The 16656-nt window shown below is 38.2% G+C and overlaps 1 protein-coding gene across 1 annotated transcript; it reads right to left on the bottom strand.

Moving 5' to 3' along the window:
- Positions 1-780: 780 nt before the first annotated feature.
- degs3 (degenerative spermatocyte homolog 3, lipid desaturase) lies at positions 781-15825 on the bottom strand. Its single transcript, NM_203621.1, has 4 exons — positions 15808-15825; positions 14512-14649; positions 10179-10921; positions 781-2106 (listed from the first exon to the last, which is right to left on the bottom strand). Exons 2-4 carry the CDS (start codon positions 14591-14593, stop codon positions 1963-1965), a joined length of 969 nt encoding a protein of 322 aa, NP_988952.1. The 5' UTR covers positions 14594-14649; positions 15808-15825; the 3' UTR covers positions 781-1962.
- Positions 15826-16656: the final 831 nt, after the last annotated feature.

The following is a 16656-nucleotide window of genomic DNA, read 5'->3' as shown; positions in this document are numbered from 1 at the left end:
GGGCCAGACAGCACAACCTTTTAAACAGAGCAAACCTTCTTGGTTTATCATCCTCTCCCTTAGAGATTACATCTCCCACTATGGAGAACTTGAAGGGAAAACTCACCTTTTCTCTCATTTGTTGGGTCACTCTACCACAATACATGTATATATCGCTGTATAAATATTATATACTCACACAATCATTTTAAGCATAACCTGCAAGGTTCCCATATCTGCTGTTGCTGCACTAGGACTTTGGAGTGGGGGAGTAGTATCAAGTGGCAGCAGTGCTGGTGGCAAGTGGTTCAATGGGGGTTTGTCGGTGGAGACACTGGGTAAGCGGGCAGACTTGGGCTCCAGTATCTCTTGGAATGGTCTGGAGTCAGATACAGTGTATGAGGCCAATAAACTGTAGTTGATTCAGTGGCATAACTATAGAGGAAGCAGACCCCATGGTGGCGGGGGGTGGGGCTGGACCACGGCATCAGCTTTCTATAGCCCCTCTGAAAATTCACATGCTTGCTGGCGCACACACAACCAGACTGGAAGGCCGGTTGGGTTGAAGTGTGTGCTGGGCCCCTCCTGAAGATATTTTCTGGTGGGGGGCCTGGCCCCCTCTTGTGCAGCTAAGTTGATTGATAATAAATAAATAAATCAGTTTCAAACCCAGCCTCTATTTCAATGTTTAGATCACAATAATCTTTCCCGAGGAAGATCATAGTTCTGATCTCAAAGTTGGAAATATTTTCCGGCTGCAACCAAAACACAGTTCTAAAAAAAAAAACTGAACAAGTTTAATTAAATAAAAAAACAAACTTTATTTATATACATTTTTGGCTCTAGGTGTTATCCCCAGTTTGCTCCCAGACAGCTGTCATGGAGTGGACTGCAAATGGCATGAACACAAATGCATAAGTTTACATGAAAGAAAGAGTTCAGCGCAAGACTGTGCCTCATGGATTACTGTCACTACTGAACATTGGGATTCTCATGTGTCACCCAGTTATGTGACTCGCATCAAAGCAGTATTTGGAAGGAAGCCACAAGTGGACCTTTTCCAACCACAATGTTTATGCTACCATATTATGGTAACATATGTGCTGTTTTGACATATAAATTGTTTTATTGAAGGGGTTGTTCACCTTTAAATTAACTTTTAATATGACATAGACATTGATATTCTGAGACAATTTGCAATTGGTTTTCATTTTTAATTTTTTTTGTGTTTTTTCAGTTATTTAGCTTTTTGTTCAGCAGCTCTCCAGTTTGGAATTTCAGCAGCTATCTGGTTACTAAGGTCTTGTATACCTGAGCAACCATACAGAGGGTTAAATGAGAGACTGGAATACAAATAGCAGAGGGACTGAATAGAAAGATGCAAGATAAAAAGTAACAGTAATAAAGTTGTGGCCTCACAGAGCAATAGGTTGGCTTTTGGGGTCAGTGACCCCTGTTTGAAAGATGAAAAGATGTAGAAGAGAAAGGTAAATAATTAAAAATCTATAAAAGATAAATAATAAAGACCAATTGCAAAGTTGCTAGGAATAGGAATAGAATTCTATAATATACTAAAAGTTGAACCACCCATTTAAATTTTAAATCATATTAAAAAATTGGAAAACTTCTAATGAATAATTCAAACAACAAATTCACTAAATGTGCTCAGTGCAATTACTTCATTGCAAATAATAAGTTGCATCCAAATTGTCAAAAAATGACAAATACCACTTTTATGTCTCATAGACCTCTTCAAAATATAGGGTCTCCTTGTAAAGGGCAACAAGCTAAAAAAAAGGAAGCGTTCATCCACGCATAATACTAGCTGAGAAAAGATGCTTTGGTGGATATATCCATGATGGACAGCTCTTTGGATGCCAGCTCAATTAAGGACTGAAGCTCAGAATAAAAAACACATCACACAGTATCATGAAAATGCAGCATTGTGTAATCATTACACACATTAAAGTAAAATAAATATTTTTAGTCCTTCTTTGCTAATTCACACTCTCTCTTGACACGTGAGAAAGGTCCCAGTTCCTTGCAGAATATGAAATCCCAAAGCACTCGCCCCCATGATGAGTGGTATGGAAGGGTGTCGTAATACTCTGGAGCGATTTTACGGACCTGAAGTAGAACAAATAAGAAAGAATAGGTAAAATTAAAAAAAATAGCTGCAGGGTTAGGAGGAGTGAGGAAATAACACACTAAGGCACAGGGTTTTAAAGTTTATTTGCTCAGGCCCCTTTGACGCTCAACGTTTATTTAGCCCTCCTCATTCATGTACCCATCCTACATATGTAACTTTTTTGCTCTTTAAAAATTTCCTTCCCAACTCTTCTATCCCCTGCTGTTTTTTTCCTCCCTCTGCTATTCAGTGTTTATTTCAAATTCTGTTTACATATCTTTGTTTTTATGATTTGCGCTTCTATATTGCCTCTCCTTTACCATTTGCTCTTGCATTGTCTCTAACCTCTATTATATACACGCCTCAATTATAAATGTTCCCACTTTTTTCCTTCTTCTCTAACAGCCCATTCTCCCCTGTTTTTCTCTGTCTCTTTTCTGCCCTTCCAGCTCCCTTGGAGCTTTGTTATTCTCTCACACCCCTTTCCATTTCCGATGTCCACTTTTCTGTCCTCCTTTTCATTCCTCTTTTGTTAGCTCCTTTTCTTTCATTCCTTCCCCATTCTCTAAACAATTTATCTATGATTGTATTATTATATGTTTTACCTACTATTTTATATTTTTACCTTGCATTTTATCTTCAGTCTACAGTTTTTCTCTCCCACTTTCTACAGCTCTCCTACTCTGCAATATCCTTATATCCCCCCCAAATATATATATTTGGTCTTTTTTTTAATTTCACTTTTGTTAGATATTCTCAACACTTTAATCTTCTTTTCTACTCTTCTCACCCTTAACATACATCATCTTAACCAGCAAGTTACAAAGTGTTCTCCATTTATTTATATACAATAATATAACAAATAAAGTGTACAGAATACAAATTGGATCAGGGGCCCCTGCACACACAAGTTTTACAGTCTATGTTCTGCTTTTTCCTACTCTTTTATTTCTTATTTTATACCCATTTTATGCTATCCATGTTTTGTTATGGTGCCCCTAACCTGCTTCTTATCCCAAATCCCTACTATAAGAAATTCCAGGTAAATGTTCTGCTCTGCTGCAAATAGTGACTCATATACAGCCACAAGGGCAGTTACGCTTGGCTGCACAAAAAATCTCATTAATTTAAGGTACTTGTACTTGTGTTAACATAAACCCCTTGCGCATTGGTACTCTCAGCTCTGCTGTTTTAGTTTTAACTGCATTAAACGTATTGAAAGCACTGTAAAAAAATCCACATGCAACACTAGTAATTCATCTACAATTGAGACAGCTGCTTGTCTATCCTATTCAATTGCTGCTCACTGATTTTGTACCATGTCCTTCTCCTATAAAGAGTGGTGCAAGAGCAAAGAAATTTTAATGAGCCAACTGGGGAAGGTATACACTTTATTCCCGATTATTTCCCGTTTTACAAATCTAACCAGACAGATTATTTATTAAAGCATTAACAGTGAATAAATAAAAATGCAATCAGCAACATGAGAAACAAGATGGTTAATTGTTTCACAGATTAGCTCCCATAATGCCTCATAGTCCAAAGGTCAGCCTAATGGCTTGAATGAACTTTGGAACCTGATATATCACTGTTAGCAACAAGTTAACTAGTAACTATGAAGTGTTACACACAGCCAGGTGGCTTATGTTAAAGAGTTTTATTCTTAATCACAAACAGACATAGTTATCAGCTGTACTAGCTAATTACCATTTGTTTTACTCTTATTAGTCACATTAAAATATTTTATTACTATAACAATTAGTAACCCCTTTTGGAGTGTCTTCACACACTGCAAAATACTAGTGCAATAAAAAAGGCTACTTACAGAAAGTGCTGTTGTAAAGATATTAGTTGTTTACTGTGGCTAATATGAGAATTTTATGCAACAGTTTTCATTCTCAGCGCAGTTTTCGAAGGGCTCGTACTCACAAAAGTTTCCTTCTGTGCTTCCCTGCATTGCTTTCCACCACAGGAAAGCACAGAAACAAACACATGCTATTCTTCCTAATGTGCACACAGGTGGGAAGCAGCATAGATAATAACGAGAATTGTCTCTGCTAAAACACACCTAGGGACAATTATCAGTATTTGCTATTTTGTAGCTGCGACAAATAGCTGGCTCTGTGTGGCATTGCCCTTAAGCATAAAAATCATTTATGCCCCCTTTAAATTAAAGCTCCAAAAAACATCCCAGCCACCCCTATTTGCTTAAAACAAGTGATTGGGTGTCAGATGATTCATGTAAAAAAAGGGAAGTATCATGGAGGTCATTGGCCTTAAGGTCCATTAAGATCAATATTGTTGCCATGCAACTGAAAACGAGACAAAGTGAGACACTATGGAGATAAAGCAAGATGCTACAGAGACAAAGCGAGACACTATGGAGACAAAGCGAGACACTATGGAGACAAAGCGAGACACTATGGAAACATCAGACTGAAACTAATGGAGGTCCTGGAGTTCTATACAAAGTATCTGGCATTACTAGTTTGTAGCTGCATTGTACAATCTCCTTTATGGCTTTTTACTTGTGATGATGTATGCATTCTTCAGACAGAAACTCATACTGATATTTCAAGTTCTACCAGCCCTCATTATTCATATTCTCTCTTGTAACACAAGGAGTCAGCTCTATTCCTTGTATTATTTGTTGTACAACATGTTTTTCCACAAATGTGCAGCCAGCCAGAGATCTCAGAACAAAACTACTTCAAGTGCTCTCTTTGTACAATATAAACATTTTTATTTTGGTTACTGGAAAAAAACATGGTGGGCCGCATTCCCCCGGATAGCAGAGCTGTCAAGCTGACAGCTCTGAAATCGGATCCTGGAAATGACATTGGCTTGTCTTTATTTTAAGTGCAGGTATGGGACCTGCTATCCAGAATGCTTGGGACCTGGGTTTTTTTTGGTTCGGGGGCTTTCTGTAATTTGGATCACCATACTTTAAGTCTACAAAAATTGAAACATTAAATAAACCCAACTAAGATTAATTATATCTAAGATGTGATCAAGCACAATGCACTGCTTTATTATTCTTTTATTATTACAGAGAAAAGGAAAATCATTTTTACATTTTAATTATTTGATTAAAATTGAGTCTGTGGAAGATGGCCTTCCCATAATTTGGAGATTTCTGGGTTACGGGTTTCCTGATAAGGGACCCCATACCTGTATTATTATTCCTTTAAATACACATTTATTTGGAGTGCTTGCAATGTCACTGAATTAATACAGACTTAGTACTTAGAACATTAGTGTACATCCTTTTAAGACATTTTTGTTGCTGCAAAAATGTCTGCACCTTAGGGATACTGTCATGATTTGCATGGTCTACTTTTTATTTCTAAATTACATGGCAAATAATTCACTCTACCATTTAAAATGTTATTCTTGAACAAATGTATTTTTTAGTTTAAAGGAAAAAGAAAGTCAAAGTCACTTGGGGGTGCCAAAATGTTAGGCACCCCCAAGTGACTTTGACCACCTACCTTTTACCCCGGGCTGGTGCCCCTGTGAAGAGGGAACAGCACCAGCCCGGGGTAGCTGCTGGCGCTTCCTTCTTCCGATTCGCTGCGCGCGCATGCGCAGTAGAGTGAAAAGCCGAACTTAAACATTAAAGTTGGCTTTTCACTCTACCGCGCATGCGCCCACCGCTGGCATTCCGGCAACGGAAGCTGGAATAAGGAAGCGATCGGCTCCAGGTGCCCCGGGCTGGTGCTGTTTTCTCCTAACAGGGGCACCAGCCCGGGGTACGAGGTAAGCGGTTAAAGTCACTTGGGGGTGCCTAACATTTTGGCACCCCCAAGTGTTTTACATTTCGTTTCCCTTTAATATAGGTGTGTAGGCGCCATCTCAGTGCCTTAGACTGAGCTTTCAGAAGGAGCCAGCGCTACACATTAGAACTGCTTTCTGGTAACCTATTGTTTCTCCTACCTCCATGTAACTGGAGGAGTCGCAGCAGTAAAGTGTGACTGAAGTTTATCAGAGCACAGAGTCACATGGCTGTAGCACCCTGGAAATGAAGAATATGGCTAGCCCCATGTGAAATTTCAAAATTAAATTTAAAAAATCTGTGTTTTTGGAATATGGATTCTGCTGGAGAAGCTCTATTAACTGATGTGTTTTGAAAAAAATATGTTTTCCCATTAAAGTATTCCTTTAATGCAAATTCAATTTGTGTTATAATATATATATATATAAAATATACATTTATGCTTATTCTAAGCAGCTTTCCAAAACAGATTAAGTCAAATTTTCTGCAGTTTTTAAATATTTGTAAATGTAATTGTTAAAGATTTAAGATCTGCTGAGTCTAGTCTACTGGTTACTTGTTGGCAAAATGAGTTACTTAGGAAAGCCAACCATTCTTAGGTCTCGTACTCAGTAGTGGTTGTTTCTGGGTTTCTCTGCAGTGGCTTTCTCCTGTGTTCCACTGCAGGGAAGCGCAGGAACAAATGCCCATGAGTACAAGCCCTATAGGCACAAAGCATAGCATGGAGAAGTGTAATGGAGCCCTACACATTACATGAATGGAAGGCTTTAGTCCTAGCAGTAATATTCCTATAAAGCAGGATAAGGGCTGTTGTGCTGGAGCCTATGATGGAACACATAAAAAGTAACTGCAAATGAAGGCAGGAAAAAATGGCCATATCCAAGACCCCATTTATTTGTGCATATGTCTGTGTGATTTATTACTATACTTAGTGCAAAATCCTGGCAGTTTTTAGCACACATAATTAAACTGGAATTATAGGGGAAATTCTGTGTATTACATACTGTATGCAGAATGCAAACACTTAGCAAGTCTATATAATGAACAGAATAAAAACATCAATGTGAGCAACAATACTCACTATATTGTTGATCAGACAATAAGCACTGAAAAGTAACCTGATATAAATGACTTGAACTGCAACACAGCAAACCAAACACAATGATGGCCTAACACATTGCTTATTTAAAAGACGTATCAAATATATCTGTAATTGCCTGCACAAGTCCATTTGCAATGAAAAGAAGTGTGTAATACAATGTGTAACACAAGGATTACTTAACTTTCTCATTAGTCCTTCCAGTACCCTGCCCTTTGGTGTTACACAATCTAAAGATGTATCAAAGTAACCTGTGTTGATCAACTGATATACAAAACCTTTTTATTTGCCTGCAGTGTTACTGAAGATCAGATTATTCATGCTATATTCTAATGATATTGTAATGTGCAGCTTTAAAGCTAGAAATATAGACACCAGTCATATTCAGCCCTTCAGTTTCTGAGATACTATTTATTAACAACAGTTTAGTGACTCATCTGTCACCTGTCACTAACCTGATCTTTGCACAGGGATCATGACTAGTGAAATCATATCCAGTTGTGTAGGGGCTCTGTAGATATGGAGAATGTCAGATAATGTGGCTGAAAGTGTGCAAAATGGTTGCTATATTACACAGAAGGGGTGTAATTATAAAGGAAGCAGACCCTATAGCTGCTGGGATGGAGGGGAGGGGGTGTAGATCACTAACTGCTAATAAGTTACAATATATGTTTCTAAAAAATGTTATTGCTGAAAATTCCGCTCTATGCCTCCTACATGTGCCTGTACCCGAATGAATGAGATATGCTCGGGTGCAGGCACATGTAGCCGATATACGCATAAAAATGCGAGAGAATGCACACGTTTTTATGCATATATCGGCTACATGTGCCTGCACCCGAGCGTATCTCATTCATTCGGGTGCAGGTACATGTAGGAGGCGTAGGGCAGAATTTTCAGCAAATGCTTTTCCGCTTGCCGAAAATATCCGCCCTATGCCTCGTGTGGCATTAGCCTTAAGCCCTCCATGCGTACAGCGCATACTTTAGTGTGCCTCAGTGATGCCTGAGAAGTTCAGGTAAGATGATGGCATAGCACTGATTTAATTATGTAATAAAGAGAACATAATTATAAGTAACTTTCTAATATACATTAACTATAAAATTGGTAATGGTTTTACAGTTATTTATAAATATCTGTTTAGCCAATTTAATTCTCTGCACTATTAGTTCTGACTCCTGGAACAATGTAGCAGAAGCCAGATGATTATAATATGACTAGACGAGGATTGACTTAGATTTATAAAGACTTCCTATCATTGATACAAATGTGACTGTATCACTCTTATAAAAATGTTACAAAGGAGAAGAAATAGATATAATATAATAGAGATAGGAGGAAAGGTTTGTATTATTCTAAGATCTTTTTGTAAATTTGAACTGTGCAGTAGAAATACCCTTTGTGGCGGGCCACCTAACATGAGAAGGGTCAAACTAGGCAACACCTGGTGGGCCCTGGCATTGGAAGGGAATGAGAAGAAAGCGAAGGGAAGGGGTAATGGGAACAAGGGAGGAGAGTATACAGCAGTGAATAAGAGAAGAAAGTAAGTAAGAGGGGGGATGGAAAGCAATTTGGAAGAGTAGGTCCTTGGTCTAGAGTTGTCTGGTGGGTTTTCAGCTGTCTGACACTAAACATAAGCAGTTCCTTTTACAAAAGTCACAAATGGTAATGGCAATGGCAATTATTAGAGTTCAATAACTATATTGTGGGTATCCATTTTGTTCTTTTTAGTGTTTAGATCCCTCATTAGACCTAACTGATTTGTCCTACATTCATTCATTTATTCTGTATGTCATGTGGTGCAGTTGCAGAAACATTGCATCATCAGTCACTGTTTATCAATTCATTCACATTTCCAGTTCTCTAGCTCCCTTATCTTTTAAGGGATGTACTCTTACACGTACACATCAAGGCACACATCTTCTTGCCTACTCTTATTCATCATTTACCTAATACTGGGTGTTTGCTTCCAGCCTGCTGCTCCTTCCATTCAGCTGACTCATAGGAGGTTAATAAAATCATGATGTGAATTTTCAGGTGGCAGGGGGTGTGAGCTCCATTTAATGGGGTAATAAATAGTGTTATGTTTGCCCACATGTAGTAACCCATAGTGAAGGATCTGAGATTTGTTTACAAACAGTTGACCACTGAACACTACCTTCTTATTGGTTGTTATAGTTTCTAGGCAAGAAGCTAAAAGACCATTTATTACATTACCCTATAAGTGTCTGAAATGCACCCTAAAGTGACACTGCAAGCTCTTATGGGCAAGGGACAGATTCTACATCCAAAAGAAAGGTATGTATATCATGTGTTACACCTGAAAAACACATGACCTCTAGAAATGATACTACAAATGGAAGAAATATTTTCTGGGACGTGTAGTTCATTTTCAGCTGTGGTAGGTGCAAATGAGCCTCTAAAATTGTTTGTAGCCACAGGTGATACATAAGCATAACAAAATTAGTATACATAAATGGATATACACTGTACAAATAAATTACATTTTTCTGTAGCACAGAAAACATGGTTTTAGGTTTTTCACTTGTTTTGTAACCCATAGCAACCAGTGAGCAAGTAGCATTTAGTGGTCAGCTGTCTGAAAACAAATCTCTGATTGGTTGCTATGGTTTACTATATGTGGGCAAACTCAAGACTTTTCATTATATAACCCTGAAGTATTTTACTGATTTCTATCCTCACTCATGCGTTGGTAACTAAAGAAGATATTGAACTGCAAAAGAGTACTGCAACCCTGAAATCTTTACAAATTCTGCCCAAATTTTTTTAACATGTACATTTATAAATGTGGTATCATGTGTGTGTGTTTTATTAAGATTTATGTATGATGATATATAAACAACTTAGCTATCGATGAAAGCTGGAATAGCGTTAAAAATATGCACTTTACAAAAACTGCCATCCATAAAGAATTACGATTCACCAAGTAGGTGCTACAGACCAGGAAGCATAGAGAACCCCACTAAGAAACAGATCATGGTTTACTGAGATATAGATAAAGTAATGAACAAGTTAGAGGAGCTGGTATGGTCTGAGGGTGCATTCTGTTTTTGGTGCCATTCTAACTATTAGATTGATATAAAGTTGTATTATAACCCAGATCACTTCATACACCAGCCTGCTTAGATAAAAGTTAGTAGCTCTAATTCATACTTTTAAAGCCAATGTTTTCTTACCAGTGGAAGTTTGCTCCCAGGGATGCTCGGAAAGTCATGATGTTCCATGTGGTAGCCAACGTTGAAAGTTAACAAGTTGAGTGGTCCATAGTATGAGTATGTTTCATATCCTTTCAAAAACATGTAGTGTTCAGCTATGAAATGCCCTGAAATTGGGTGGAAGCCCATGGAGAGACATGAACCAGCAATCAAGTATGCCACAGGCTTCAGTCCCCACAAGTAATATATTATCAGGTCAAAGGAAAACTGGACCAGAGCATTTATTATCTCTAGGTGAGTGATAGGCTTGGGGTTGACATAAAGTGGACGCAGGACATACAGCAGAGGTTGTATTACTATCCAAAGGACCTTGCGCATGGGGCTACAGAAAAAACGCCCCTCAAAGTCTGTTGGGATATCCACATCCAAGCCGTCCCCACCCAAATAACGGTGATGGTCAATATGGTACTTTTTAAAGGATGTGGAATAGGGCACACCAATAGGGAGGTTAGCAAACATGCCGAAGAAGCGGTTCCATCGTGCTGATTTGTTTCCAAAAGCTACATTGTGGGAGATGTCATGGATTGCCAAGGTAAGTGAGTGGTTTATTACACCCCCAAATGCATAAGACCAAAAAAGAAGCCACTTCCAAGGTAGATCACGAACAACAAAACATGACAGTATCTGGACCATAACCATAAAAGAGACAATCCATTTGAAGCGTGGGTCGGGTCCCATTAGGTTCTTTATCTGAGGATATTTAGCTAAAAGGATAAACATAAAAACATTATGACAATAATTTAGTTTCTGTACAGTTATTTTGACATTTCTTAATTAACCCAATATTAACAGAAAATTACATACAGACATTTTATAAAAGAAAAAAAAAGGCTTGTGTTACCATTTGGCATACTGGGGGGTGGGGGGGGGGTGCAGGCAGGAGTCCTGTCAGAAGCCCAGTCCAAGCTGAGAAACCCAGGCTGCCATGAGCAAGAGCCAAGGGCTTAAAACAAAAAGTGGAGTTTTGGCAGATATGTATTGGGTCAAGCAGGTGTGTAGAGACATAAGACTCCTAAAGGCAAATGTTTGTATCTTTTGTAATGTATGTTTAAATTAGCTAAATAATACAGCCATTTTAAAAGAGTTAAAACAACCACCTTAACAGCAATCACTAGTCTTTGCAATTCTACATCCACTCTCATTTGTACCAAAAAACAGATCTTGTCTTCTCGCCCATATAAATACATCATATGACATTCTGTGCAAAAAACAACTAAGGCACACTCAAGGAAGGAATGCCAAACCATATTGATTCAACTGACTGTCCTTTTCTCCAATCAATTGGACCATGTGGGAGCAAGGGTTGGATGCTCTTAGTTTCGGGTTGGTTAAAGCTCTCGCAGACTTGCAGATGCGTAGAATCTGCACAGAGAGCTGACTTTATGGCTTCAAGCTCCTGCAATCTGTTTAACCCATACCCAACAATGTGGAATAGTCACAAAGTGTCATGCTGTCTGTCCACTTCACTATTTAGTATATTATCCTGATTTTGGTCAGTAGCAGTTACAGTATACTTGCTGCCCTACCCCCTTGCTGCACCCAGAAGTAACATGGGTTATTTTTGTACTTTGGCCTAGCTTTTTATTTACATACATTGCCAAGCACAGCAGCTATTTTTGTTCTAAAAATGTGCAAAATAATTGCATTCTGTGTAATTTCAAGACCACTGTAACTCTGTCTAGCAATAATATTTAACCTATGGTTCTCCATCGATTGTATACGGTGTTTTCTGCTGCAGAGAACATACCAGTTCATCCAATTTCTGTCCTGAGCATGCAGTAGAGGTGGACTTGGGGAAAAAATTGCACACTTCATTGGTTTCTACCCCAAATCCAGCAGGCAGATCACATTCAGATCAGTTACTTCATGTACAGGGCAGAAGTTGGCTAAATGGCACATTCGCTGATGGACAAAAGCAACAATCACAACCTTTTCTAATTGTTGCAGTGACAATTCGATAAAGTCAGAATTTTTGCTGTGACAATTTGAAAAAGTTAAGTTTTTTACGACTTTTCTCTGAGCGACTTAACCTTGCTACCTTTTTTTAGTAAATAGACATTCAGGAAAACAAATTTAGTCAAGTTTGAAAATTAGAGAGTTTTAATAAATCTGCCCCAAAGTGTTGTTTTAGTCTAAGGTGCTGAGATGATGCGTTTTAGTTGTGGGCAAGTAGGCCTGTACAGGAAGCAGACTAGTTGGAATCGGGTAGGGGGATTTTGTCCCTATTTAACTACAAGTTCCAGGCATCCAAGAACAGTCAACATAGTTGAGAGCTGAAGCTTGACAATCATTTTTGCACACAAAGGTTTAAATGTGCATTTGGGGTGGGCAGGAAAGACTTAGGGTATGGGGTGGGGCAGAAGCCAAAGTTAATCCACCCTACACTACGGCAACCCAGGCCAACTTCCTTTTCCTCTTAGTAAGGTGGCCATACATTGCCCAATCAATTCTGCTGACTTTGTCCCTTCAGACCAAGTTGGCAACTAATTGGCCAGTGTATGGGGCCTGCTAACTGGCCTGTTCAACCAATAGCTGTCCAGATATCAATTAGGTAGGCCCCACTGGATGCCAACAATTGATCAGCCTGATTTGGTACAGCATATGGGTGGCCAAATAGGGCCAAGATTGCCCAAAAAGTGGATTTGGCTGTGTAAGGCCTTCTGTTAACAAAAGCAGGCTGCAATAAGAAGGTTTCTGAGACAGGATTATGTACCACTCCATGCAAATTTAGATAATTTAGATAGCATCAGCAATGCTCAGATGTCTCCATGAGGGAGGTTTGTCTTTGATTTTTAGACAAAGGGGCACATTTACTAACCCACGAACGGGCCGAATGCGTCCGATTGCGTTTTTTTCGTAATGATCGGTATTTTGCGATTTTTTTGGAAATTATCGCGACTTTTTCGTTACCAATACGATTTGCGCGAAAAAACGCGAGTTTTTCGTAGCCATTCCGAAAGTTGCGCAAAATCTGGTGATTTTTTCGTAGCGTTAAAACTTTCGCGAAAAGTTGCGATTTTTTCGTAGCGTTAAAACTTGCGCGAAACGTTGCGCCTTTTAAGTTTTAACGCTACAAAAAGGCGCGACTTTTCGCGCAAGTTTTAACGCTACGAAAAAATCGGCAGATTGTGCGCAACTTTCGGAATGGCTACGAAAAACTCGCGTTTTTTCGCGCAAGTCGTAATGGCTACGAAAAACTCGCGTTTTTTCGCGCAAATCGTATTGGTAACGAAAAAGTTGCGATAATTTCCGAAAAGTCGTAAAGGCGCCGAAAAAATCGCACAAAATACGAAAAAGTCGCAAAATGTTCGTTTTCCAATCGGAATTTTTCCAATTCGGATTCGAATTCGTGTCTTAGTAAATCAGCCCCTAAATGTCAAATGGAAATCACCCATTTGACATAATCCTTGAATAGAATTTTGGAGCATTAGCACTTGTAATTTGATTAATGCTACTAGCTGTAAAGCTCCAAATCCAAAGGTCTGTGTGGATAGCATTCCACTGGCAAGAATGAAAAATCGATATATATACAATTTCAGTGGCATAACTACTGAGGAAACAGACCCCATAGCCGCAGGGAAAGGGGGGGGGGCAGTAACCATGATTTTGTGTGGGGTGGGATTGTCACAGGCTCAAAGTTCCACCCCTGCTTCTCTTTATCTCCCCTACTAAGTAATTTGTGACTAGTTTTATCACTGTAATGAGGATGAAAAAAAATTACCAAAAAGTTTCCATGTTATATATGATTCTATACACCCACAGTATGAAAAACAATTTGTGCTAGAATTTGTACAGCCACTCAGGGATGAAGTGTGAATTAGAACAATCAAATGGTAATTTTTATGTTTTTAATTCTTTTGTATTATGGCATTTGGGGATATTTTTCACCCACCATGGACGACAAATCTCGCCGTGTGCCATAACCCTAATGGTTAGCTTTAGGGATACAGGTTTCATCCCATCTGTATCCTTAAAGCTATGTACCTTTGTGCAAATCCTTATGGCTGTGTCCTACTTGGCACATGCAAAAGGGCTGCAACACTGCAACACGCCTCATTAAATTCATTGTCAGTATGGCTGATGTAGCCTAAAAGTACTTGGTGGATGGTGGTGAACTGGTTCTTGCATTGCATACATTACAAAATAAATGGGTGTGCATTTACTAATAACCACATGAAATGAATTGCTAAATCAATGCTGAAACATATACTTCAATATAATAAGTGGTTACAATATAATAAGGTAGAGCTGTGTACCAAAAACAGATCTAAAATGTCAGCAAATTGATAGTTACCCAGTATTTCTTTCCTCCTATCTGAGTGTGGTTGGTCTGTGTAGACCCATTCAAAGTTACTTCTTACAACCATGTTACCCATGGTGCATTTAAAGGGTCACCCAGCAAGGTGTAAATACTGTAAATAATCTTCCTAACCTGAAAAACAAGATGAAAATGTGTTAGCAAACTTAGCTCTAAAAGTAACAATTACAAAAGGCATTGTGGGAAATAGGAAACATAATAGCTAAGACAGTGATGTAGCTGCAGTGTTTAGCTGCCCATTCTCTTGTGGAGTCTTTGGCAGTGCCACTCAACAGCACATCAACCATTACTCTTTTATATAAAAAAATATATTTTAATACATTTTTTCCTATAATAAAATCAAGAAAAGAGAAAAGTTAAAGGGACACTACACTTTACTATTATGTCATAGATACAAACACAAACAGAAACCATGAATGCTGATAAGGGCATACCACTGTCATTAATTGGGAGGGGGCTATGCCAGACTAGTAGCCATAAGGCAGCTTGGTTTTAATCTACAGGTGTCCCTTAAAGAAAAATGTTACTTACAAGGATGCAAATATTACAACATTTCCTTTTGTGTAAGAAAAGGTGGAGAAGTGTCAGGAATAGAAAAAAACTCTTTAATCAAGGGCTTCTAATGCTTACAGATAATAAAGAGTTTCAGTTTTTAAGGCTTAACACTGTACTCCTTCCCACTTATGGTCTGTGAAGAGTGTTATAGTTTATTTTGTATACAGAACATTTCTTATGTGTTTGTTTTCATTTATACCTAGATAAATCTGTGGTATAAATTAAAACAAAAGTGATTGCATCCATTAACAGAGTAATATAATTTTCTGTCTCCTTCTAAAACAGCTATATCGCCCAGTTATTGTGTGCTGTGAAGACTTTCACATAGAAAGCTTTAACTTTCCTGTTCTTATTAATATATATATATATATTTTTTTTATACCAAGGCTAAAATTATATACAAAACGCATTGTTGTATATCACGTCACAATATAGCTATATATATATATATATATACACACACACACACACACACAGAGCAATAACTTCATCCTGCCTTATTACTACCAGTACCAGAACCAGCATTATAATCAGCAATCATGCAACAGTTAGGGTAAGTGGAAACAGTTCAATTCAATTCATATACTCAACTATAATGCAGAAAGCATCTTTACCAATTGTAGCATTATTGTAAAGAAATGGAACAAATGTCTCATTTAGATGACAAACTTGGTTTTATTTAGAATACAAAATGTGGTAATGACACAAGTAAATTACCTGTAACCTGCTGCTGGGCCAGTCACTCTGCCTAGAACGAGAGAGGAATAAAGTGAGAAGTTTTGTGGCTGGTTCAAGAAGGAGGGGTAGACCTGTCTCACCCTATTCCATGGACTGTGATAGGATACGCCCTTTGTATCCACAGAAAACTCTATTACAGATAAGATAACCACGTGACTACAGGTAGAACCTGTTAATCCTCTGAACCAGTGGATACTCCCTAGAGAACGTCACCAGCTAAAACCTGTCACCTGCTGAACCTGTTTGGCCACGACCTGTGTGCAGAAAAATTATGTCTAGCAATGGGATAAAAGCACCTGCCTTTTAACATGTGCACAGTTTTTTAGATTGCATTTACAGTGTCAATTACAAACTGATATTATTCTAATCTTCTAGTAATCCAGCAAATTTTCACTTATGTACCTTCCTTGTAAAAGTAGTATAGGGTTTAGTAGCCAATTTAAAACCAATGTATGTAAATTCCTGTTAATCTGTATGCTTTTTTAATTACACAGGCTTAACATTACCCTTAACAAGCAATGATAATCACAGAACAATCTATCAGTTCATTTAATCAAAATATTTAATTTCTTGACACTGGCTTCCTTTTTTGTTATTCATCTAAAAATACACATTTCAGGCTAATGGTCAATTCAGGACCATCGGAACATATTTTCAGCAACGTTAATATGCCACAGCCTAATGTGGCAACTTTTGTAGTGGCTGGAAATTCTATACAATACAATATCTGAAGCAAGAATACAGTGGGACTCATTTACAAAAACTTGGCAATTTTGCCACTGACAGTAATCCATGGCAACCCTCAGTTATTTGTTTTATTCAAACCAA

This window comes from Xenopus tropicalis, chromosome 8 (genome assembly GCF_000004195.4).
Source record: "Xenopus tropicalis strain Nigerian chromosome 8, UCB_Xtro_10.0, whole genome shotgun sequence".
Taxonomy (NCBI): domain Eukaryota; kingdom Metazoa; phylum Chordata; class Amphibia; order Anura; family Pipidae; genus Xenopus; species Xenopus tropicalis.
The sequence above is the reverse complement of the archived record's forward strand: the minus strand, read 5'-3'. Positions and strand labels throughout refer to the sequence as shown.

Coding starts and splice junctions, on each gene's coding strand:
- degs3 (NM_203621.1), bottom strand. CDS start 14,593: ATGGGTAACATGGTTGTAAGAAGTAACTTTGAATGGGTCTACACAGAC. Junction 10,922..14,511: donor TAGGAGGAAAGAAATACTGG/GTAACTATCAAT, acceptor TTATCCTTTTAG/CTAAATATCCTCAGATAAAG. Junction 2,107..10,178: donor CTGGGAGCAAACTTCCACTG/GTAAGAAAACAT, acceptor GTTCTACTTCAG/GTCCGTAAAATCGCTCCAGA.